This window comes from Tasmannia lanceolata, unplaced genomic scaffold, assembly GCF_043159265.1.
Source record: "Tasmannia lanceolata isolate RefF3 unplaced genomic scaffold, GAP_Taslan_0.1 ptg000025l, whole genome shotgun sequence".
In the NCBI taxonomy this organism is placed as follows: Eukaryota; Viridiplantae; Streptophyta; class Magnoliopsida; order Canellales; family Winteraceae; genus Tasmannia; species Tasmannia lanceolata.
The window spans coordinates 10,617,217-10,638,686 of NW_027518702.1; the positions used below are offsets into that span (position 1 = coordinate 10,617,217).

A 21,470-nucleotide genomic window follows, 5' to 3' on the forward strand; every position below is an offset into this window, starting at 1 on the left:
TTATTCGGGAGTGATAACATTAAAATTATCACTCCCGAATAACCTCTGTTTCATTAAAATTAGCCTTCACTTTTCCTCTTTGTGAAGGGATAAGATTAAAGAAATAAAATAAAAAGTGTATGCAAGTGATGTGAGCCACCATAATGACCAGTTCAATTTTTGTGCTACATAGTTATTCGGGAGTGTTAACTTACCAACTTCTTCAAAAGCTTAAGCTGTTGGAGAAGGTGTTATTTAATCTTTTATACGTTAGCACTCTCTCTCACGTGTAGCCCCTCTTTTTAGGATTGGCCTACACGTGGCACATGTGGCCCCTCTTTTGGGTTTGGCCATTGCATGTGGATTTTGCTATCAAGGAGGTTTGAACCGAGGCATTTGCTCTGATACCATGTGAAACTACGAGTTTCTCCAAAAGCTTAAGCTGTTGAAGAAGGCGTTATTTAATCTTTTATACTTTAACAGGGAGGGAGCATAGTTCACCTCGACAACATAATTGAGATAGTGCTTTGTAAGCAAAAAGAAAACGAAGAAGATTGAGAACTCATGTCCCAATTGTGTGTGTTTATTTTTGTTCGTTGTAAAATTGGCGCACCCAAACAATTCCAATGCCTCTTGAAAGTCTAAAGCCTCTGTCTCCACACCACCTCTTATAAAGAAGCAAAAGTTTCTTCAACTTTTCAATGTGGAACTAAACGTTTTACATTAGATTTCACATGCATTCTCACAACACCCGTGGTCTTGGGTTTAAGGCAACATTAAAAGACAAGGAGTTTAAGAACCAAGAGGGAGATTCTTATTTTGAATTAAAAAAAGGGCGGCCCAGTGCACAAGCTGCTCTCGCCATTGCGGGTCTGGGGAGGGCTAATTGTACGCAGTCTTACTCCTGCTTTGCAGTGAGGCTGTTTCCGTGGGAGATACTTATTTTGAATCTTCCCCCCAAATATTTTTATTCAAAAATTCTAACAACGCCAACTCATGTTGCCTACGAAGAAGTCTGCTTACTCCTGATGGCCAAGGGTTTCCGAAGAAATGCACAGTTGCTTAAAATATGAAAAATGCTAGAAAAGACAATGGTTGTTATGTGCTCTTTCATAACAACTACTTTTTGGGCCCACCATGACCCTAAGTCCGGTCGATTGATGTTTACCATACATTAATTGTAGGATGATTCTGGCCATAGATTTTTGTAAGATTGAATCTTACAAATGTGACATCTCCTTTTGACATGGGAGTAAGACCATGTGGGTTGCCTCAAGGTGGTCTATAAAGATCAATGGTCTCTATTAACATACATGTTCCCCTCTGGAACCAAAAGGTTGATAGTCAGGATTGATCCTGTTAATACACCCTCAGCTTTGTCAGTTAAAAACTTAAGACACAAGGATCATGTTATGTGCCTAGATGAGTGCCCCTTAGGGTACAATATAAATTAGCACTAATTTATCCTACCCCGTAGCAGATTATGTATGTACTAATTTATTCTACTCTAAGTGGGACCCATCTAGGCACGTAACAGATTATGTACATAGATCTCTTTCTATCTTAGGAAATGGAGAACCCCCTTCTGGAGAGCCAACCTCGTCTCTGGTTTTGTTTCGGCTGTGTGTCTTTAATCTCCACCTTGTCATTCTTCCCATGAAACAAGAAAACCGAATGTCTGATCTTTTTCCACCCTGAACTCCACCTGATTTCGGTCTTTTGCCCGTTGAGCTTCTCAAACTCGTGGTGCAACTCGCCGTACTCACTTTGTAACTCGGTCAACTTGGCTTTTATCTTCCCTATCTCCCTTTTCAAGGTCTTAACTTGCTTGTTAGTAGATACCCAGTTGCTCTCTTGCTCACCACAAAAGCTCTCATTCGGTATCACCTCTTTTGCTTGCATTGAGATCCTCATCTTTACTTGCTCGTTGAACAACACCTGCGATTCTCATTTCTCTTAGTATCATAATACAAATAGGGATTAGTGCAAAAAATGTTATCTAGTTTGCTTTATCTGCAAAAAGAGTCTTCTAGTTTGACAATTTGCAAACAGAGTCATCACATTTCAATGAATTTTGCTCATCAGGTCATGCATCAATTTGTTACAAAAAAACCCACGGTGGATTGTTTTTGGGGATTTGCTAGGGAACATCGCATGTGAAAGCAGCAAACCTTAGATGAATTCAATGAATAAGACAAAATATGTTGAAAAGCGAGCCTATGTGGCTGCTCTCACATGCAACAGCCAGCCGCCAAATGCCTTTCTGGGATCCCTAGCAAATCCCTGTATGCCCTTTTTTCACTCCTAAAAAGACCAAAATACCCATGACAGTAAATAACATTTTCATTAATGATATCTGGTCGGGGTCTTGCATAACCCCATCTTACCTACCAAAAAAATAAATTAAAAAAAAATAAAAAACATGGGCCCAACCATTCAAAACATGAGGCAAAATGGTGGGCCCCACCCCATGCATGAGTTTGAGTTGAGTTGGTGGGACCCACACTATAAAAACTTATTAATGAGCATCAATGGTGTTTTGGTCTTTTAATTAATCGGGTAATTTTGGTCTTGTTACAAATAAGGCCGCTTGGGTATTTTATGAGTAAAAAACAATCCACCATTGTCATTTTTGGTCACAAATTGATGGCATGACCTGATTTGTAAAATTTACTCAAATGTGATAACTCTATTTTCAAATTGTCAAATTAGGAGACTCTTTTTGAAAATAAATCAAACTAGAAGACTTCTTTTGCAAAAAACCCCATACAAAAACGTGTCAGCTCAAAAATTGTCCGAGTTGAATACATCCCTTGTGAAAGTGGGTTGACTCATCGACAACTCTAGGTATGAAAATGTATAAATTCTAAGCACAAGTTTTGCACAACCTTCTGTTTTGAATATTGCATATTTTATGCATTAAAATGTGAGAAATATAGATATATCTGTAAAATCTATGTACTCTAAGGGGAGTGTTTGGATGTAAAGGAAAGAAAAACTATAGAAAAATACTCCATAGAAATTTAAATTTCAGGGTCTAGGTTTGCAGTTTTCCTTAAAAAGCTACCTGTTGGTTCGTATGGCGGGTCCACCTCTACGGGGTCCAGAAAAAGTGACCAACCGTTGCCTTTTAAGCCACTTGTGCACAGGGAGCTCCTTGCGCACGTGCGCAGAAACAGTATTCTCATATTTAATTTGATGAAAAAAAGGTCCAAAAATGATCAGTTTATCTAACACCGGAAAATTTATTTTCTTTGGAAAATTGTTTCCTACATCCAAACAGCCTCGTGGTGGATATCCAATGGCCCAAATATCATACCAGTAAGAAAACTTGATCTTAAATAGGGAAATGATATTTCCACCCCCTTTTCCAGCATTGCCAGCCCCTTCTCTAGTGTTTGAAACGCAGTCATTTTGATAAACAAAAAGGTTGTGGAAAAGTTGGGAAAGGGGGTGAAATGTGTTTTCCCTATGCCTGATTGTAGTGAAAAACCCCCCAACATACTCTGTTTCGTAGAGAGAGAGAGAGAGAGAGAGAGAGAGAGAGAGAGAGAGAGAGAGATCATTTTCTGTTTCCAAATTCCATTTTCAAGCATTTGGTTGCTATGGTCAATGCATTGTGGGTCTTTCAAATCATGCCCCACATTCCAATAAAGTGGGATCTTATAATTGTCTTATTGAAGGCAATCTCCCGATATCATTTCCCTCTATATGAGTCTTATGAAAGTTAAGAGGGATTTGCTAGGTAATTTTGGGGCCCACTTTTGCAGGAGAGAACAGCCACATCAGATAAATTAAATGAATAGGATAAAGTCTTCCAAAAAGTGAGCCTATGTGGTTGTTCTCTTATGCAAAAGCGATCAGTAAAATAGCTTTCAGCGAAATTCACTAACAAATCCCAAGTTAAAAATGATAAAATTAGTTGTTACCTGTACAACAGTTCTTAGAGGCAACCTCTCGTTTTGGGCTGCATGCGTGCATGCGTCTAACGATAACTTGTCGCAATCCATCGCTCTGCAAAGCCTACGCCTCTCATGCTCGGTTATGGACGGATGACTCTGATCATTAAAACATAATCTTCATTAACTCTGGTGTTGATCATAAAATCATTTTAATTAACTTTGGTGTTGATTTCTTCATGGCCTAACTTCTTAGGATTATCCAAACAGTTCACTTGATTGGCCACCACATGAATAGGTCGCACCCCGTAAATTGTCACCATACAATACAATGATCCTAACACTCTGATTTGTAGAGGTTTCTATATTGTGCAGATTAGGGCAATAAGCCAAAATAGAAAGTAGTTTTGGTTTAGGTTTAGGAAAACCTAGAGTATATAAACTCTAGATCTTTAACGAGAAAGGAAGCAAGAGTGGGCCACAAAGGGGTGTAGCTGAGTGTGTGTGTGAGAGAGAGAGAGAGAGAGAGAGAGAGAGAGAGAGAGAGAGAGAGAGTTCTTCTTGGTCGTCTTCTTGGGTTTTCTCTTGGGTTACTTTCTTGTACGGTCTTGGGTTGAGAAGGAAGGAAAGGGTTGCAGGTTTGTGGGTTTGGATTTAATCCATTGTAATCCTTGTATATTGTTTTCTCATAGTGGAAGATCGTGTTTCTCGCCCATGGAGTGGCTTGGCCGAACCACATAAATCTTCGTGTTCATCTTGTGGCATGATTTATTACTTTTACTCTTCCGTTTAATTTGCGCACGATCAAATTAACTTGCCCGGCGGATTTTCTCAACACCCTTAATAACTGGAATGACACTACCATTTTGATGCATATAATTTGATTATTCTGCATTTAATTATGTGCGTCAAGGTAAATAATCTAATTGTGGTGTTTTTTTTTGGTAGGTAAGCCGGGTTCGGCGGGGACCCCTAGAAAGATGATACATTTAGGTATGAAATCCAACATCCCTATCCTTGAGAGACACTAGATAGGGAGAACGAAGGATTCAAATGATCCAAAAATACTAGGGACCTTCGAGCAAACCGATGGCGAAGAAACAGATTTCAAGCTCATCGAGATCGACTTCCTGCTATCCTTCATGAATGATCTCGATGTTTGTTTGCTAGGAGAGAAAATAAAAATTACTACAAAGAAATAAAGCGATAACAACCAGATAGGTGAATTTAGCGTCTAAAACACCAATAACAGTGAGTTATAAAGACTTTTATTTTAGATTGCATTTGCGTAACATGTGTTCTTTTTACTAATTGCATTTATATATTAATGACAATAGATTAGATAAAGTCCATGCTACTACATAATAATCCCTTATTTCTAGTCATGGATGAAAAAGAGTATAGCTTATTCAGAAATCTGCATGGGAGCCTAAGCTTTACAGTATGCGGCGACTTCATCAGCATAGGAGACAGGCAAGTGCATACCCAGGAACATTTTGTGCCAACAAGGTTTGTTGCTCACATCGAGAACAGCCTTACAACATTGAGGTTGTATCGACAAGGAGCCAGGTGGATAAACGATTGAGTGAGTGCAGTTGGGTATCATATCAAAAGAATACCAACACGGATCCCTGTATAGCTGCCAATAGGGAAATGGTGAGGGTGGAAGTGCACCTATAACCTCATATTTAGGTGAAGAAGACGAGAGCTCACGTGCGAGCCCTGGTGTGGCACACATGGCAAGTAAGGGCATCAACAAGAGCATGGCTACCTCAACCCCTTTCCTCATCATATCCTATCTCTTTTCTTAGCTAGTCCTACACCTCCCTTCTTCTTTGATTTGTTGATGTATGAAATTTCAGGAGTGGTGTTATTTATAGAATAGGAATGCGATCTTGTAACGACTTCTCTTTACTCTACATTTATTCTACATGACCCATAAATGGATTGTTATGTAGTTTACTTTTACGTTTTTGATGTGTTATTTCACTTTATTTAATGACAAACATGAGAATTGTTTGAGTCCAAAACTGATTATTGAACTTAAAATTAAGCACGTTTAATCCATGTTCATTTTGGGGTTTCAGAATTGATTTTGAGTCGAGACATGATTCTCGGACTCAAAATTAAACATGTCCAATAATCAGTTTTGGGCTTAAAATCGTCTCTCAAAAACAAAAAATGGCCTGCTCTTTACTCTAGATTTATTCTACATATGTCATAAATGGATCGTTGTGTAATTTATTTTTATGGTTTGATGTGTTATTTCATTTCATTTAATGAAAAACACCTAACTATTCGTTTTGGATTTTGAGAATTGATTAAGTCCAAAACTGATTGTTGGACTCAAATTATATTTAGGCTCTGTTATTTTTGGATTTAGAGAATTGATTTAAAGTGGAAACAAAACACCTAACTATTTATTTTAGATTTTGAGAATTGATCAAGTCCAAAACTGATCATTGAACTCAAAATTAAGTTCAGACGTTGTTCTTTTTGGATTTTGAGAACTGATTTTGATTCCAAACCTGATTGTTGGACTCAAAATCATTTCACAAAGTCCGAAACGAACTGGTCCTAAAACATCATTGATCAGATTATATGGGGCGTGCTCATAGAGGGCCATATTGTGGGGTCATGGTAAAAATATACTGTTGATTTCTAAAATAGATTCGGGCATTAACATTTGATTAGTTAAGAAATTGTGAAAATTAAGCTTACTTAAAAGGATAATAGTACCTTGAGGTATGTATCGATAGCTCGGTAGAGGCCATCATCGCACATTCGAGCATTTTCTGGCAAGGTTTCTGCAAGAACTTGGAATTTGGAATTGGAAAGATTTGGGTCTCGTGCAATCTCCGCTAAGTAAGTGTCTAATAGCTTCCCGACTGCAATTTTCGCACATTTCTGTTGATCTTGATGTTGTTTTTCGTGCATCAAGAAATACTCGACAATACGTTGCACGACATCAACATCATACAAGGCACCGTCTTTCATCGAAGAACTTCTCGAAGAATTGAGTTGCCATGGAAATGAATAAGAATGGAATAATTAGTACTAAAACCAAGGAGTATTCTAGATTATAATGTAAATCATAGTAATATAGATTATCGAGTTGACTCGACTAGCTATTAAAATGGGTCTACGGGTTAATTCACTCATGAAAAATTAAAAAAGGCGCATAAACTTTGGAAGTCAAGACCTTATAAGATGATCCTAATCACTACAGCTTTTAAAGTTTAAGAAATATTAGAAACCTATCCATTAATTAAGGAAAATGTGCCCCATTTCTTATCATCCGAGCTGACTCGACCCGACCAACTTCCGAGTTTGAGAGTTGAGTTTTTGAACTACAGTGTATATATCGACAGCTTATATCGGCACTACTCACTTTGTCTTAGACTTTTCTAATTGGATGTTGATATCATCTTTAGTATTATAAAAACTGTTGAAAGCTAATCAATAAAAGTGTAAACCAATGTGTGTTGTGCCATATCAAAATATGGTAGTGCGGTTATCAGTTCCCTAAATAAATATGGTGCATCTTTACATTAGTAATGAGTTTTTATATGTCTTCATGCCAAAAGAAGGTGCGCCCCACATTATTGGGCGATCCAAACTGATCATTTTTTGGGCCCCAGCTTAGATAGGTCGAAAAATCTCCTGAGGATGATCCTAACCCTCCGATTTGTAGAGGCTTTTCACATTATGTCTTCGATTTTCATCTATGGAGATCGGAGGGTTAGGGTCATCGTAAGATTTTTCGTGTAGGGACAATCTAAGTCAGGTCCCAACAAATGATCGGTTTGGATTGCCCAACAATATGGGCCCCACTATATTTTTTTTGCTGCACTTGCATATAGATTTCCAGCAAAACTTTTTTGTGATTGCTTCTTCCTCCCCACATTTACAAGGAATTTATAGATAAGTATGCCCATTGATAGACTAAGTTACCCCAATGGGCCTTTAAGAAATCTCATATACGATGGATTTGGGCCTAATATGATTAACCTTAAGTGTGTCCATCTAACTATAAGGCCGTGTTTGGCAACCATGAATTTTTTTTCCATGGAATATTAGATTATCCAATGGTAAGGGAGGTGGGAGAGGGAGAAACCTGAGAAGGATTGAATGAGGAGAGGGTAAGAAAAGGCTAAATAACATGTAACACCACATGTGGGTTTTCATAACAAAGAAAAAGGGAACTTCCCTCAAACTACAATTTATCCTTTCCTTATTTTTTAACCCTTCTCACCCTCTCCTCACTCAAGTGTCCCCTCCCCACCCTCTCTACCCCTCTTTCTCCATTACATATACTAATATTTTCTATGGAAAAGTTTTCATGGTTGCCAAAAATAGCCTAAAGCACAAGAAAATGTAGAGGTGGTCTAAGTTTCCTCGTGACTGGAGCTCCCTTTCATTAAAATTAGCCTTCACTATTGATAAGATTAAAAAATTAAAAGTGTATGTGACTGATGTTACCCACCATAAATCTATTCATTTTTTGTGCGACATAGTTAGTCGTGAGGGAGCATAGCTCACCTCTAGAATATAATTGATGTTGTGCTATGTATGCAAAAAAAGAGAAGAAGAGAAGAAGAGAAGAAGATTGAGAACTCACTTCCCAAGTGTCACTCCTCCTCCATTGATAGAATTGGGTATCAGAAGATCGCTCACCGTGGCATCCTCGAGAACCATTCCTGCCCTCTTTTCTAGCTCTGATACCAATGCTGGGGTCACCGAATAAACAATAGCCATCTTTAACAACCACAACAAGAAGCCACATGAGGCAGCTTCCCTTTGTGGAGGGAGAATGCTCACAAGGCTCTCTATCATCATCCTTTGTTCCTTATTTTGTATTCCACCACCTTCTTTTCCCCTCCCACTCAAAATACTCAATTGGATCTCATTCCCTCCACACCCATCTCCCCCTTCACCTTCTCCATCAAATCCAGGCAACCACTTCACCGCGTACTTCGCAATGCAACCACCGACAATCTCTGGCCTTAACCCTTTCGCCCTTAGAGTCGTCACGATCCTAACAAAATTGTTGATCCCAAGGGTCAACAAGTCATCAAACCACCATTTTTCGAGATTGGTTTCACCCCCTATTGTCAAATTGTCCTCGTAGGCCTTCCACGCAATAGATTCACTACACCTCCGGACTATTTGAACGCTATCAGCCTACAGATATAAATGTTAGTCCAGACAAGACAAGTTTTGATGACAAAAGATTGGAATCATAGGAGCATATTTGGCAAAATTGAAAACAAAGAAGAAGAAGTGCCTGATTAATACCCACGGAGAGAGTGAATTGCACGAATTCAGGACCGCAATTGAGTGTTTCCATGAGGATAGGATGGCGAATGTGAGGAAAGCTTCGGACTTGGATATAAGGTTTCCTTCTTCAAGATCTTCGGTCATTTCAAGGAATTCCGATGCACATCTTAATGGCGCTATATTCGTCGGAGTTAGATCGATCGGAAGTCCGTAACAAAATTTTAGAATTAATTCGAAGGTTTCGGGCCCGCCGGGGAAGTTGTCGATCTCAAAGCTGACGTTTGAATGGGAGGCATGGAGAGTGAGTCTACTCATATAGCCACTTCTTGAGAGCAACGGGTACTGTTTCATAGGAAGCGAAATTAGGCCCTGTTAGGATGACAAGAATTTTGTGGAAAAGTTTGGAAAGCAGAAATATTTCTAAAATTTCCAACCTTTTTTACACATGGAAAAGATAATTGGAACCAACCATATTCAAATTTTATTTAGAGGGTATTGCAATTTATAATAATATCCGTCCAAATTAACCATATCATATCATTTCCATCTAAATCGTGGAAAGGAAAAACATTTCCCAAGATATTTTTTTCAATAAGAAATATTTTTCTTGCAATCCAAGCAGGGCCCGTATTAGCAATTGAATTATTGAAACAAAGGGAAAGCTTAATTAACCCAAGAATTTGGATTATTTTGTAAAGAAAACTGGAAAGTTTCAAATTTTCTGGTTAGATACTGGTCAACATTGTAGAAGATAGTCAAGGGGTGACCCCATTGTGAGACAACACATAGTGAGCCCCACCTTTAGGTTGATCTAGACCATCCATATGGTAGGCATATGTTTGATCTAAAAAAAGGTATATTTTTTTGGGAAATGATAAATGCACCCCTTTTCATCACTTGGGACACCCAGCAGCAGTGTATCAATGACTGCAGAGAGGCTGATTTACTTCACGTCAGAAGGATTCAACGGATTTGATTGCCAAGAACATTGCACTTGGGTGTCCCATGTGATGAAAAGGGGCGCATTTTTCATTTTCCCTTTTTTTTTTTTTGTGTTGAATGTGGATATATAGACCATCCATATGGAGAGCTGCTAGCAAAACGAAACCGTTCTGCAAAAGAAACGGGTTCCTAGTTTTCTGGTAAGTATGTAAAAAGACAAGAAAAGAGGACTTAATCGTCGGGCTAAATCTAGCTTGCGTCCACCAAAATTATAAAAATTCCTATAGTTTTGAGGCAAATCTTCAAAGTAATACGTAGTGATCTAGGATGTCCCAGAAGTGCTGACCCGAGTCTTTCTGCCGGTTGGAAAACTCATTTCTCTTAGGCCGCGTTTGGATACCCACAACATTTAGATTTGAAACACGTTTGGATACCCACATTTGGATACCCACAATACTTGGGCGTGCGGAACACTCATTTCTCATATGCAAAACTTATGTGAAACATGTGTGTAACATGTGAGAAACATGTGGAAAATTCGTGGAAAATATATGTGAAACTTGTAGGAAATGTGTGTGAAGCTTACGAAAAGCGTTTTGCAAAAGAACACACCAAAAAATTGTGAAATTGATATTAAAAAGGAAAATAATAGTATATATTGTAATAAAAAAAAATTTTAATAAAAAATTTATGAGTAAAAAAAATTGTGCTAGAGTTAAAACATATAAAGAACACCCTACAATTTAAGTAAAAATTATGAAAAATTACAAATTTATGTATTCATGCGTAAAATCCCATAGAAATTTGAAATTAACAAATTTTAAATGTACAAAACATATATTTTGTGTTTTCCTTGAGTTTCATATGCATTTTCATTGACGTTTATTGTTTATGAAACATTTCTAATGTGTTGGCTAAGATGTTTCTCATACGATTTTTCATCGTTTTCTCGTTCCCTTCCTATTTTTTCTCCATGTTTTTCCATTTTCGATTCATGTCTCGCTTCCCAAATTCGTTTTCCAACCCGGTAACTATGGTTCAGACAACAAAAGTGGTATGCCGGGCATCATAAAACACATCTTAAATCTAGTATGTATTGGATTTGTTTTTCAGTAAGCCAGACTTTCCTTTGATGTCGTAATGGCCCGGCAAAGTGACCCAAGTCGGCATTTAGGGGACCGCCAGTGACAGCAGAAAAGGCATTTATTTGAAAAATTAACTGGGAAGTGATATATTCGCCCCCTTTTTTTTTATTTTAAACTTGGATCAGCCCCCTCTATTGTATTTGTGAATTGTGACTACTCTTTTACACTATAGGGGGCTGTCCAAAGTTTTTAAAAAAAATGTTGAATGTATCATTTCCCATTTAACACATGAATCTATGTGGGTCCTACGGCCCACACTAATTGAAATGGTCCCACAACTTGCAGCAATATAGTACTAGTGGGGTGGCAGAGGCTGCTACATTTCAACGAGATGTGTTCTTTAGACCAAATGGCAAGATTGTACTCATATTTCTTTCTTGGCCTTACCTTGTGCACATAGAAGGTGATGTCTTGTATTTGAATGGTTAGATCTGTAGGTATTTGTGAAGTGACAAGCCTGCAAGAACACCAAAATGTGCCAATTATTAGAAGAGGAAAGTTAATGCTAAGGTGCATAAATTATATACCACTTTTTCAGTGCAGAGTTCGATCATCTACTTCCTATTTTCTCAAACGATCTACCATACACCATAAAATGGTGTAAATAAATAATAAGGAAAATGATACCCGCACTCCTTTCTTAACTTTATACTTATCTGATTAGCTATTTAAGGATGTTGCAACTTTCAAAAAGCCTACCAACCACCAATCAAAAGAAGTGTCATTATTAAAACAAGGGAGTGCCAATATCATTTCCCTAAATAACATGATCATTTCTAGTATGAGAAAACAAAAACCCATTGAAGAAACAAAATGCGAAGTTTATTATAAGTGAACTTAAATTTAATGGGATTCTAAATTTTTAATGAAGATTTCTTATCTTATCTTACCACGATCGCTCCTTCTTCTCGATGCTTTCTGTAATTGGGGCGAACTTTGTTGGAACTACGATGCATTGATCGTGAACACTATTGCCGGCGCCGCCACCATTGTCGGAATCACTATTGGTGCTCAAGGGTTGAGACACCTGAAAAGACTTCTTCATAGTTAACACAATAGAGATCACTACGGTAGATCAGTGTTTCAAAACGAGGATGCAGGTTATAATGCCATGAAAGCAAATCTTTGTCGACTCAGCACGACGCAGTCAAGAACTCGATTGACACAGCTGAGTACTCGGTTGATGTGGTCATAATTCGGGAGAGTCAATGGTGTTTGGATTGACTTTGCAAGGCAAAATGCAGACTCAAACAAGAACGTGGCCAAGGTAAAAAGGAGTCGACTCGGGAGAGTCCACAACAATGCGGGCGAGTTTTGAAACTATATATGCATTAGATAGGTAAAGAAGAAGTAGTAGAAGAAAAGAAGAAGATAAGTGAGCCTAGAAGAAGTGGTAGAGAAAGAAGAATGAGCTAAGAGGAGGAGAATGTGGGACCTTGGTTGAAATAAATGTGAGAAAAAGTGTGTGGTTAAGAAGGGAAAATGATTTAATAGATTGGTTGGAAGTCCTTGTCTTTGTTGCTTCCTCCTGAGTAATTTGTTATCATAAATAGAGGCAAAACGGATAGAGAGGATGTTGGCATCGAGTGGTCAGTTTTTTACCACGTAAATGCAGATAGGGCCAATTAACGATCATGCCATCACCTGTCGTCAACCTTGCTTAATATTATATACACTATACTTATGGATATGTACGACATATACACACCACATTTCTCTCATTTTTATTTCATTATTAAGACCCTTATCTCTCTGATTACGACTATACAAAACAACTTACTTAAGGGAGTCTCATGGACAAGTCTATTTCAAATCCCTACTTGGGGTAATCTATGTGAGAAACCTTCTTGTTGTGGGAATTATGTGTATGCACTATAGAATTCCTCTTGTTTGGTGGATCAAATTCCTCATGATCCATCAAGATTTCCTTAGGGCCCGTTTGGATGTATTAAAGTAGAAGTAAAATGACATCATTAAGTAAAAACAAAGAAGTAAAAATCCTGTTCACTTTTACTTTTCTCTTGATTTTGGAGAAAACTCAAAGGCTATTATTTGGAAAATTCCTTGCGCACAAGAAAAGTAGAATGAACAGTTTCCGTGGGAAAGAGAAAATAGAATAGTTTTACATTCCTTTGTCAGATTCCTTTCTCAGATTAACACTTCTGCGGTAAACAAACAGATTGGTCGCACAATTTCTAGGGTTTACTAGGTGTTTTGCTAAAAAAACAAAGGTGTTTTGACTAGTTTTGGGGTGCCACATCATCTACAAGTGGTGTTTGGTATCATGTTTAGATTCAAATTGCTACGAGACTACGTGCTTTGTCTCTTCCTTGTCTGCCCATGTGATATGACTCTTGTCCCCAGGGACGGAGCCAAGGGGGGGCAATTGCCCCCTCTGAAAATTAGGAAAATTTTAAAAAGCCTTCTTTGGGAAATCCCAGGATTCTTATCCGTGAAGTGAGTTTTATTAACCATTTTTTTCGTAAGCACCTATGTTATAGCAATTTTTTCTTAATCATCTCTTTCTGTCTCTGTCTCTTAATAACAAAATCTCTTAGAAATTTGAGGGCCAAAAGCGGAAATAATTGAGATTTTATATTGCGTGTGACCGTATGTGTTTTTCAAAAAGGACTGTACCCAATTTTGTGGATGATCCAAATCGTTCATTTGTTTGACCACAATGAAAATAGTTTGTGCCCCATAAATCATTTTTATAGGATGATCCTAACCCTTCGATCTAAAAGGGACAACCTCTACAGATCAGAGGGTAAGGATCATCATATGGAAATGAGTTTTGGGGCACAACCTATCTATGGTTGGGCCCAACAAATGAACGGTTTTGGATCATTCCATGAAGTGGGCTGTACAATCCTTTTTGTTAAATGGTGGACCATACATCCCAACACAAAACTCATAACCGAGATAGGTAATTAATGAAATTTTATATGTTGTCTGCAAGTGAAGTCCAATGTTTTTCAAAAAAACTATTGTGTGGCACTGTGGCCCACTTCATAGGATGATTCAAATAGTTTATTTGTTAGGCCACAATGTAATAGGCTGCACTCCTTGAATCTTCTCCATAGGATGATACTAAAGCTCTGATCTACAATGTGATTGCTTCGTAGGATCATCTTATGGAGATTATTTATGCGTTGCAGCCCATTTATGTTGTGGCCTAACAAATGAATGGTTTGGATCATCCTATGAAGTGGACTCGATACTTTTTGAAAAATATTGGACTGCATGTGTGGGTAACATATAAAATTTGGAGAATTATTTGGATTTTCATAGCAGAAAGGGATCTTTTTTTTCATGGGCTATGCTATGCATGCGTGTAAATTAGTAGGCTCTGTCCATCATAACATGAGGTGTAAATATTGGGCCCTATTATATCAAAATTTGAGGTTTAAATTTTGGGCTCCACCTTATGCATGGGATAGGGGGAGATGGTGGGCCCACTTATAAAAAATTGAAGTCTAAAATGGTGGGCTCCAACATGCTATAACGCCCTTCTTTGCCCCCCGTGGAGCAAATTCCTGGCTCCGTCCCTGCTTGTCCCCTATCAATCTACTTGAAAAAAGGTTGATTTTTTGCTAGTAGTTTTAGGATTTAGCATTTTTCTCTCTTACTCTCTTGTCTCTATATTGGTAATGACACCCCACTGCCCCTTCTTTTGTTAATGACATACCACACTAGAAAACTATTTCAGCTGACAACTTAGCACTACTTACTATTACACTGCTATTACACCTATTGACTACTTACTACTCTTACGAGGATACTACTTCACTGCTATTACATGTTTCATTCACCACTGTAGAACCACGTGGGTAGCCTTATGATGGTCTGCAATAACAACGGTCTCAATTACACATATATACATGTCCCAATAATTGATTAATGGTCCCAATAATTGATAAGGATTGATCTAGATTGTACCCATAGTCTTAAGCATTGATTTCATATCAATTGATTAGAATTAAGCCAGCCCTCTCTCTCTGTACCCATAGTCTTAAGCATTGATTTTATATCAATTGATTAGAATTAAGCCAGCCCTCTCTCTCTCTCTCTCTCTCTCTCTCTCTCTCTCTCTCTCTCTCTCTCTCTCTCTCTCTATCATTGGTAGAGATGGAATGTATTAAAAAGTTATAAATGTTGTCCAACATCCAAATCCATGCCACTGTTCAGCCTTTACTTCCAAATCCTCTCACTATTGGGTGTGGTATTTTGTCTAGATTCTAGACAATGATAGCAAGGAGACCCAACTGTACGTCCAAATCTATTACCAAAGCATGTTTTATCTTGCATTTTAATGCATCATTTCATTTCTTACTAATGGCTTGTTTGACAATCATTCTCCTTCTCCCATTGGAAGAGTGGACGAATGGCTGGAAATGGGAGAATGAGAATCGCCCGAATCCATGTGGGATGAAAAAATTTGGGGAAACTCATTCTCCTGCACTGTTTTTTTATATGATCTGAAGAAGCAGGAGAAAACGGGTCTGCTTGCCGAACAAGATTCTACCTGATTTTTCATCCTCAAGTCTTTCCAAAGCCTAAGCAAATTTCTCCTCTACCCACTTCGTGACCCAAAAACATAATGCCACAAACAACGTCATCCAAGCCTAAGCGAATTTCTCCTCCACCCACTTCGTGACCTGCCACAAACAACGTCGTTGGTGCGCGAAGTTGAAAGCATCCTAGCTGAACGCAAATTGGATATGGCAAACATTATGCATCTTTTTTCATTCTCTGCATAGGAAAAAGAGCAATAGTGCTGCCGAGAAACACAACTTAACCATCCTTTTGCCCACAAAAACAAAGGCTATATAGAAGACTAAATAAAAACAAACTTGTTAGAGGGTTAAGATCTTATTGATGCAAATTTAGTGGATAGATCGAAAAGATGACTTATGGATTTGATACTTTGGAGGGAAGAGATGGTTTCAAATGACTGGTTGAAAGTCTTGGAGTTGGATTTGCAAGGCAATTACGCCGAGAGGCCATTTCGCCATTTTACGGTTCACTTTTGCCGAGAGAACAGCCACCAGAGAGGCAATTTCGCCATTTCATGGTTCACTTTTGCCGAGAGAACAGCCACCTGAGATGAATTAAATGAATAAGACAAAATATGCTAAAATGTGAGCCTGTGTGGCTGTTCTCTGCTGCAAAAGTGAGAAGCGAAATGGCTTTCTGCAGAATTGCCAAGCAAATCCCATGTAATATTATTGCTTTAATATGTCCTTTTCATATATAATGCAACTCTTAATCGCTTGTCGTGCGCCCCTCTGACAAGAATGAACTTGGATCAGGCTCTGTTTGTTTTATTTTATTTTTAAAAAAAATTGGCAAATATATTCATACCAGCAAAATTACAATGGGGACCAGAAGTCCCACTAGATTTACATAGTATGAATTGCCTAGGAGCATTCTCCTTGGCCCAAAAGAAAAACCCATTACCCCTTACATTACCTAATAACCTCAATTTAATCAAATCCAGCAAAAAGTGCCAAATTTGTGGGACCCCTAAGTCAAGATCATGACCTGCCATGTCACACCGATTTCTCCACTGCAATCCGCTGGCAAGTTCGATTTGCAAAAATCCCGCTCGAATGCCCAGAGCTATTGTGCGCCCCTAACCGTGCACGATAGCCAACCACCCAACATTATCATCCGATCTCCGGCGGCTTCTACCTCGAATCACCACCAAACATCGACGACTCCCCATTAAAAATATATCAAATTCTTCCACCATCTTCTCCAAAACCTACTTCCACTAACCCAAAAATCATCACATCCAAAAGTATACTCCTAGCCCTAACCCTAAACCATAACCCTAAAGACTATACTACTCCCCCACCTCCTTCCCCAATCAACACTAACCCTAAAACTCCCATCATCTTCCTCCTCATTCAAACTTTAACCATACAAGGTTCATTGCCGCTATCCACAACCTCCCTCACCTCCATATCCAACCTCCTCATTTTTCTCTGAATCCGAACATTATTTTCCTTACATTGGCCCCTTCCACAGCCTCGAACAATTCCCCCTTCAATTTTCTCCATCAACCCTAACTAGAGCCTTCTTAAGCCCAGTTCCGACCATTCTGCCCTAAATATGACCCCCGGATCCGATAATCCACGGCCTCTACGGCCTCGCATCGCCTATAGCTGGCTTTCCACGGCTCCAGATCTAACACCACATGGCATTTTCACGGCCATCGGCAACCTTCACGGTTTTTTCCAGCTTCACAGCCTCCATAGCTTCAGATCCGGCCTCCATGGCTCCCAATCCAGCCTCCACAGCTCCCAATCCAGCCTCCACGGCCCCAGATCCTGCCTCCACAGCCCCAGATCTAGCTACCACGGAAAAACCATGTTCCAGATCTGGCCTCCACAGTTCTCGATTCGGCCTCTATATTTTCCCAACCATGGGAGAGACGGTAAAAAGAGGATTAGCAATGATGAGAGGAAGAGAGAAACAAACGAGAGAGAGAGAGAGAGAGAGAGAGAGAGAGAGAGAGAGAGAGAGAGAGAGAGGGGAACCGCCTCCCTCCCTAGGCCGATGCCCTAAGGAGAGAGCTTTTTTTTATTGTGCTTAGGGAGGGAGCTTTTTTGATTTGCTAGTTTGGTTTTAGATGTTATCGTCGGAGGCTCGTTTGTTTTGTATTTGTGTTTTGTTTTGAGAACCGATTGTGAGTCCAAAACTGATTATTGGACTCAAATTCTACCTGATCAAATAAATTTGAGTCCAATAATCTGTTTTAGACTCACAATCGGTTCACAAAATCCAAAACAAAAATACCTGATCAACTGATGAATGGTTTGGTAGAAAAGGTGACTACCTTTCAAAAAAAAAGTAGAACAGGTGCCAATCGTCGTCAAAATTAGAGTGAGAATATTGGTTCTTGTTTTCTATTGAAATACATAAATTTCAACAGAATTGTTTAACAGGTCAATATTTATTTCTTTTGGAAACAGTTCTGCCGTGTAGGCCAAATATGAGGTAGTGCGAGCAAAAGTTCCTAGATTAATGAAATATAGGACAAGATGGGTCTCAAAACAAATATTCCAATAGTCCAGTATCAGCCTATCAGGGAAAGAACTTAGAGCTCTATTCGGGAGAGAGAGAGAGAGAGATGCACAGTTGTATTTCAAGATGGAAACACACTTATACCAAAATGAATACAAATGATAATCTACAGATACCGATAGAGCAGAAAAAGCTAATCAATAACCTACTGCGCCCAATAATATGAAACCCGAGTTTCATAGAAGCCTTCAAGTAGATATTTTCTTTATTTTTGTTTTGAATGACAGAGAATTTATAAATTAAGGAAAAAGAGAACTAGGGGTGTAAATGGATAGAATTGGAAGCGGATATGGCTATATCCGAATTCGATTACATATACACTATCCGAATTCGGATTCGGATTCGACGGATATTTAATATCTATTACCGAATTCGATTCTGGCGGATATTGTTTGAATTCGGATATTATCCGTATCCGTTTATCGGGTAAATTCTCTCAAACCCTAAAATATACGAGATCCTCTTCTTCCTTTTAAAACAAAGGCAGAGAGAGAGAGAGAGAGAGAGAGAGAGAGAGAGAGAGAGGCGGTGGGGATGGATGATGGTGTTGGCAGTGGTCATTGGGTTGTTTTTTTTTTTTTTTTTTTTGTATATGGTGGAATGAGTTTGGGCTATTTTGAACAGGGGAAGTGGGAGTGCTGATGGTAGAAGATGAAGAGAAGTGGGGACGGAGATGAGGATTGGGTTAGAAATGGAGGTTACTGGCGGTGATACAACCCACATTTGTTGCTTCATAAAAAAGCCATGTCAAACTCTAAGAATGCCCTTAAAATGAGAGATTACTCCATTTCCCATCCAAAACACTTTTTATTTTTGTTTTTTTTTTTTCTAAAAAGAAAATTCACTTTTCTTTTAGAAACAAAAGATAGTGTGTCATTACTAAAAATAAATATTAATGATATTATTAATAATAAATAAAAAGGATTTACTTCTCGGATTCGGATGTTAAACGGATCGGATATACCATTTACCAGATTCGCATCTGCTAAGAGCCAGATATCTCATAAACGGATTCGGATAATATCCGCTTGAAACGGATTCGGATAATATTCACTTTAAACGGATTCGGATGCGGATGCGGACGGTAATTGAATTTTCAAATATCCATTTACACCCCTACAGAGAACATAAATCGCGCCACTAAGATGGTCAATACAACACCAACAAGAAAAACAAGCAGACAGACTATAGCAAATATGTAAAGATCAATGAGAAAGTAAGTAAAATATCTCCAATCTGGCTATATCAACTCTAGAACGGGGTGAGGCTGATCGCCTCGCTATTGGCCGATCACCTAACAAGCTGAAATCGAACCGGATATCCGTCAATTCAATCCTGAATATTAATGACATTTGCCTATATCAGTTTCTTGATTTTTTTATTTTTTTTAGATTTTAAGTACTAAGAGCTATGAATATGGCCAGAAGCTGTGATTTATGTATTAAGAACTGGAGTTAAAGATTTCAATCTATAATATGTCATCGGTGTGAGTTGGTCCTTCATGATTGGAATAAAGAACAGGAGAGTTTGGCAGAGTATCTTAAACAATCTAAATTCATTCGATTTTGCATATGAAACTGGGATGGCAAATAAATTTGTATTTCTTGGATGTAGACAACATTTAATCTTACAAAAGATCATTAAGGTTTACCCTTTTTCCTATGTTTTGAGAAAGATCCTACAAAACTGCAGGATAGGTAATGCAAATTACAAGACGAGAGCTCCTCCAAGAAAAAGTCTTGAGAAGTCTGAATCACAAACTAAAGTGATACACATACAAAACACTGAAGATTAGCATAAAGTTCGTGCTTATCATTTGAATAATGAAAAACAGAGAAAATGAAAAATGAAAGTGATAATAATTTGCAAACATAAGAACCCCTAATGGGGTAGAACTAGCAGTGTTCAGTATATGTGAAGCTACATAGTTGACAATTAGCAGAACCAAAAGCTACTGCATTATAAAGAAATTGGGGAAATGGCTGAAACATTACGGTTTCGTTTGAAAACCGGAATGAAATGTGACCATAATTTCATTTCGTTCCGTTCAAGTTTGGAAATTTCGGATGAAATCGACCGAAATCCAGAGTTTTATCCGAAATTTGTCCATTTAGTCTTTTTATCTACTCTCCTAGTCTCTCTGTTGGTTCTCTTCTTCTTTCTCTTCTTAGCATTTACATGTAAATTCATTTAAGTAAATTGTCGGTTTACTTAAGATTTACATGTAAGTAAGGGAATATGCCCATTTGGATCTATTAAAAATAGTTGCAAGACCTAAATCTAAAAGGATAAAAAGTCAACTCTCCAGTTCTAGTACAAAATTCGGAAAAATGGGTCTTGTCAAAATCTCAACTACCAAACGGTGCGGTATTTTTTCAATTTTAAAAATTCATAAATCCCAAAAGCCCGGTAAAAAAATCTCATCATTTGGCCTCTAAATTTTTTTCATCTTGTCAGGCACTGGTCAGCACATTGGTCAACAGTCAACACAGGCATTTCAGATGACTGATAGTGATTTTCCTTTAAGTAGATGTAGGATCTTTTACATATTTGGTCCATTTAGTTGTTTCTTATATTTTTCTAACAATTTCTAATTGTTTTTTGGATTTTTTCATAGTTCTAACTGTTAAAAAAAATTCCCTCGTCATAGCTGAATGAAAAGTTGCGAATGAAATCGGAACAAAATGACCGAAAGTAATGAGGATTCGGAATATCACACATTGATCAATCAAACAGAGATTCAGCAACTAAAAGAAAGATCGATTCTTTGGGATCCTTCCTTTCTTCAAACGGAACGAACAGAGATAGAATCAGATTGATTCCCGAAATGCCTTTCTGGATATTCCTCAATGTCCCGGCTATTCACGGAACGTGAGAAGCAGATGAATAATCATTATAATCATTGGGTTTATACTAATGAACAAAAAAGGCACAACTTGAGCAATGAATTCAGAAATCGAATGGAAGCTCTAGACAAGGGATCTCTTGCTCTAGATGTACTCGAAAAAAGGATAAGATTGTGCAATGATGAGAATGAACAAGAATGCTTGCCTAAAGTGTATGATCCTTTTTTAAATGGACCATATCGTGGAACAATAAAAAAAGGATCTGCTCCCATTTCGCTCGCCGCTAC

General features: G+C 38.2%; 1 protein-coding gene across 2 annotated transcripts; it reads right to left on the bottom strand.

Moving 5' to 3' along the window:
• Window positions 1-1,262: 1,262 nt before the first annotated feature.
• Window positions 1,263-12,641, bottom strand: DOT3 (Phototropic-responsive NPH3 family protein). 2 transcript variants are annotated; one of them, XM_077368371.1, is made up of 7 exons: window positions 12,136-12,633; window positions 11,633-11,702; window positions 9,177-9,500; window positions 8,500-9,062; window positions 6,618-6,882; window positions 3,909-4,037; window positions 1,263-1,917 (listed from the first exon to the last, which is right to left on the bottom strand). In XM_077368371.1, the coding sequence occupies exons 1-7, from the start codon at window positions 12,288-12,290 to the stop codon at window positions 1,543-1,545; spliced, it is 1,881 nt and encodes a 626-aa protein (XP_077224486.1). In that variant the 5' UTR covers window positions 12,291-12,633; the 3' UTR covers window positions 1,263-1,542. The 2 variants fall into 2 exon arrangements, with proteins under 2 accessions (XP_077224486.1, XP_077224487.1); XM_077368372.1 differs by lacking the exons at window positions 1,263-1,917; window positions 3,909-4,037 and adding an exon at window positions 5,218-5,517 and having other exon boundaries at window positions 12,136-12,641.
• Between the last annotated feature and the right edge of the window lie 8,829 nt (window positions 12,642-21,470).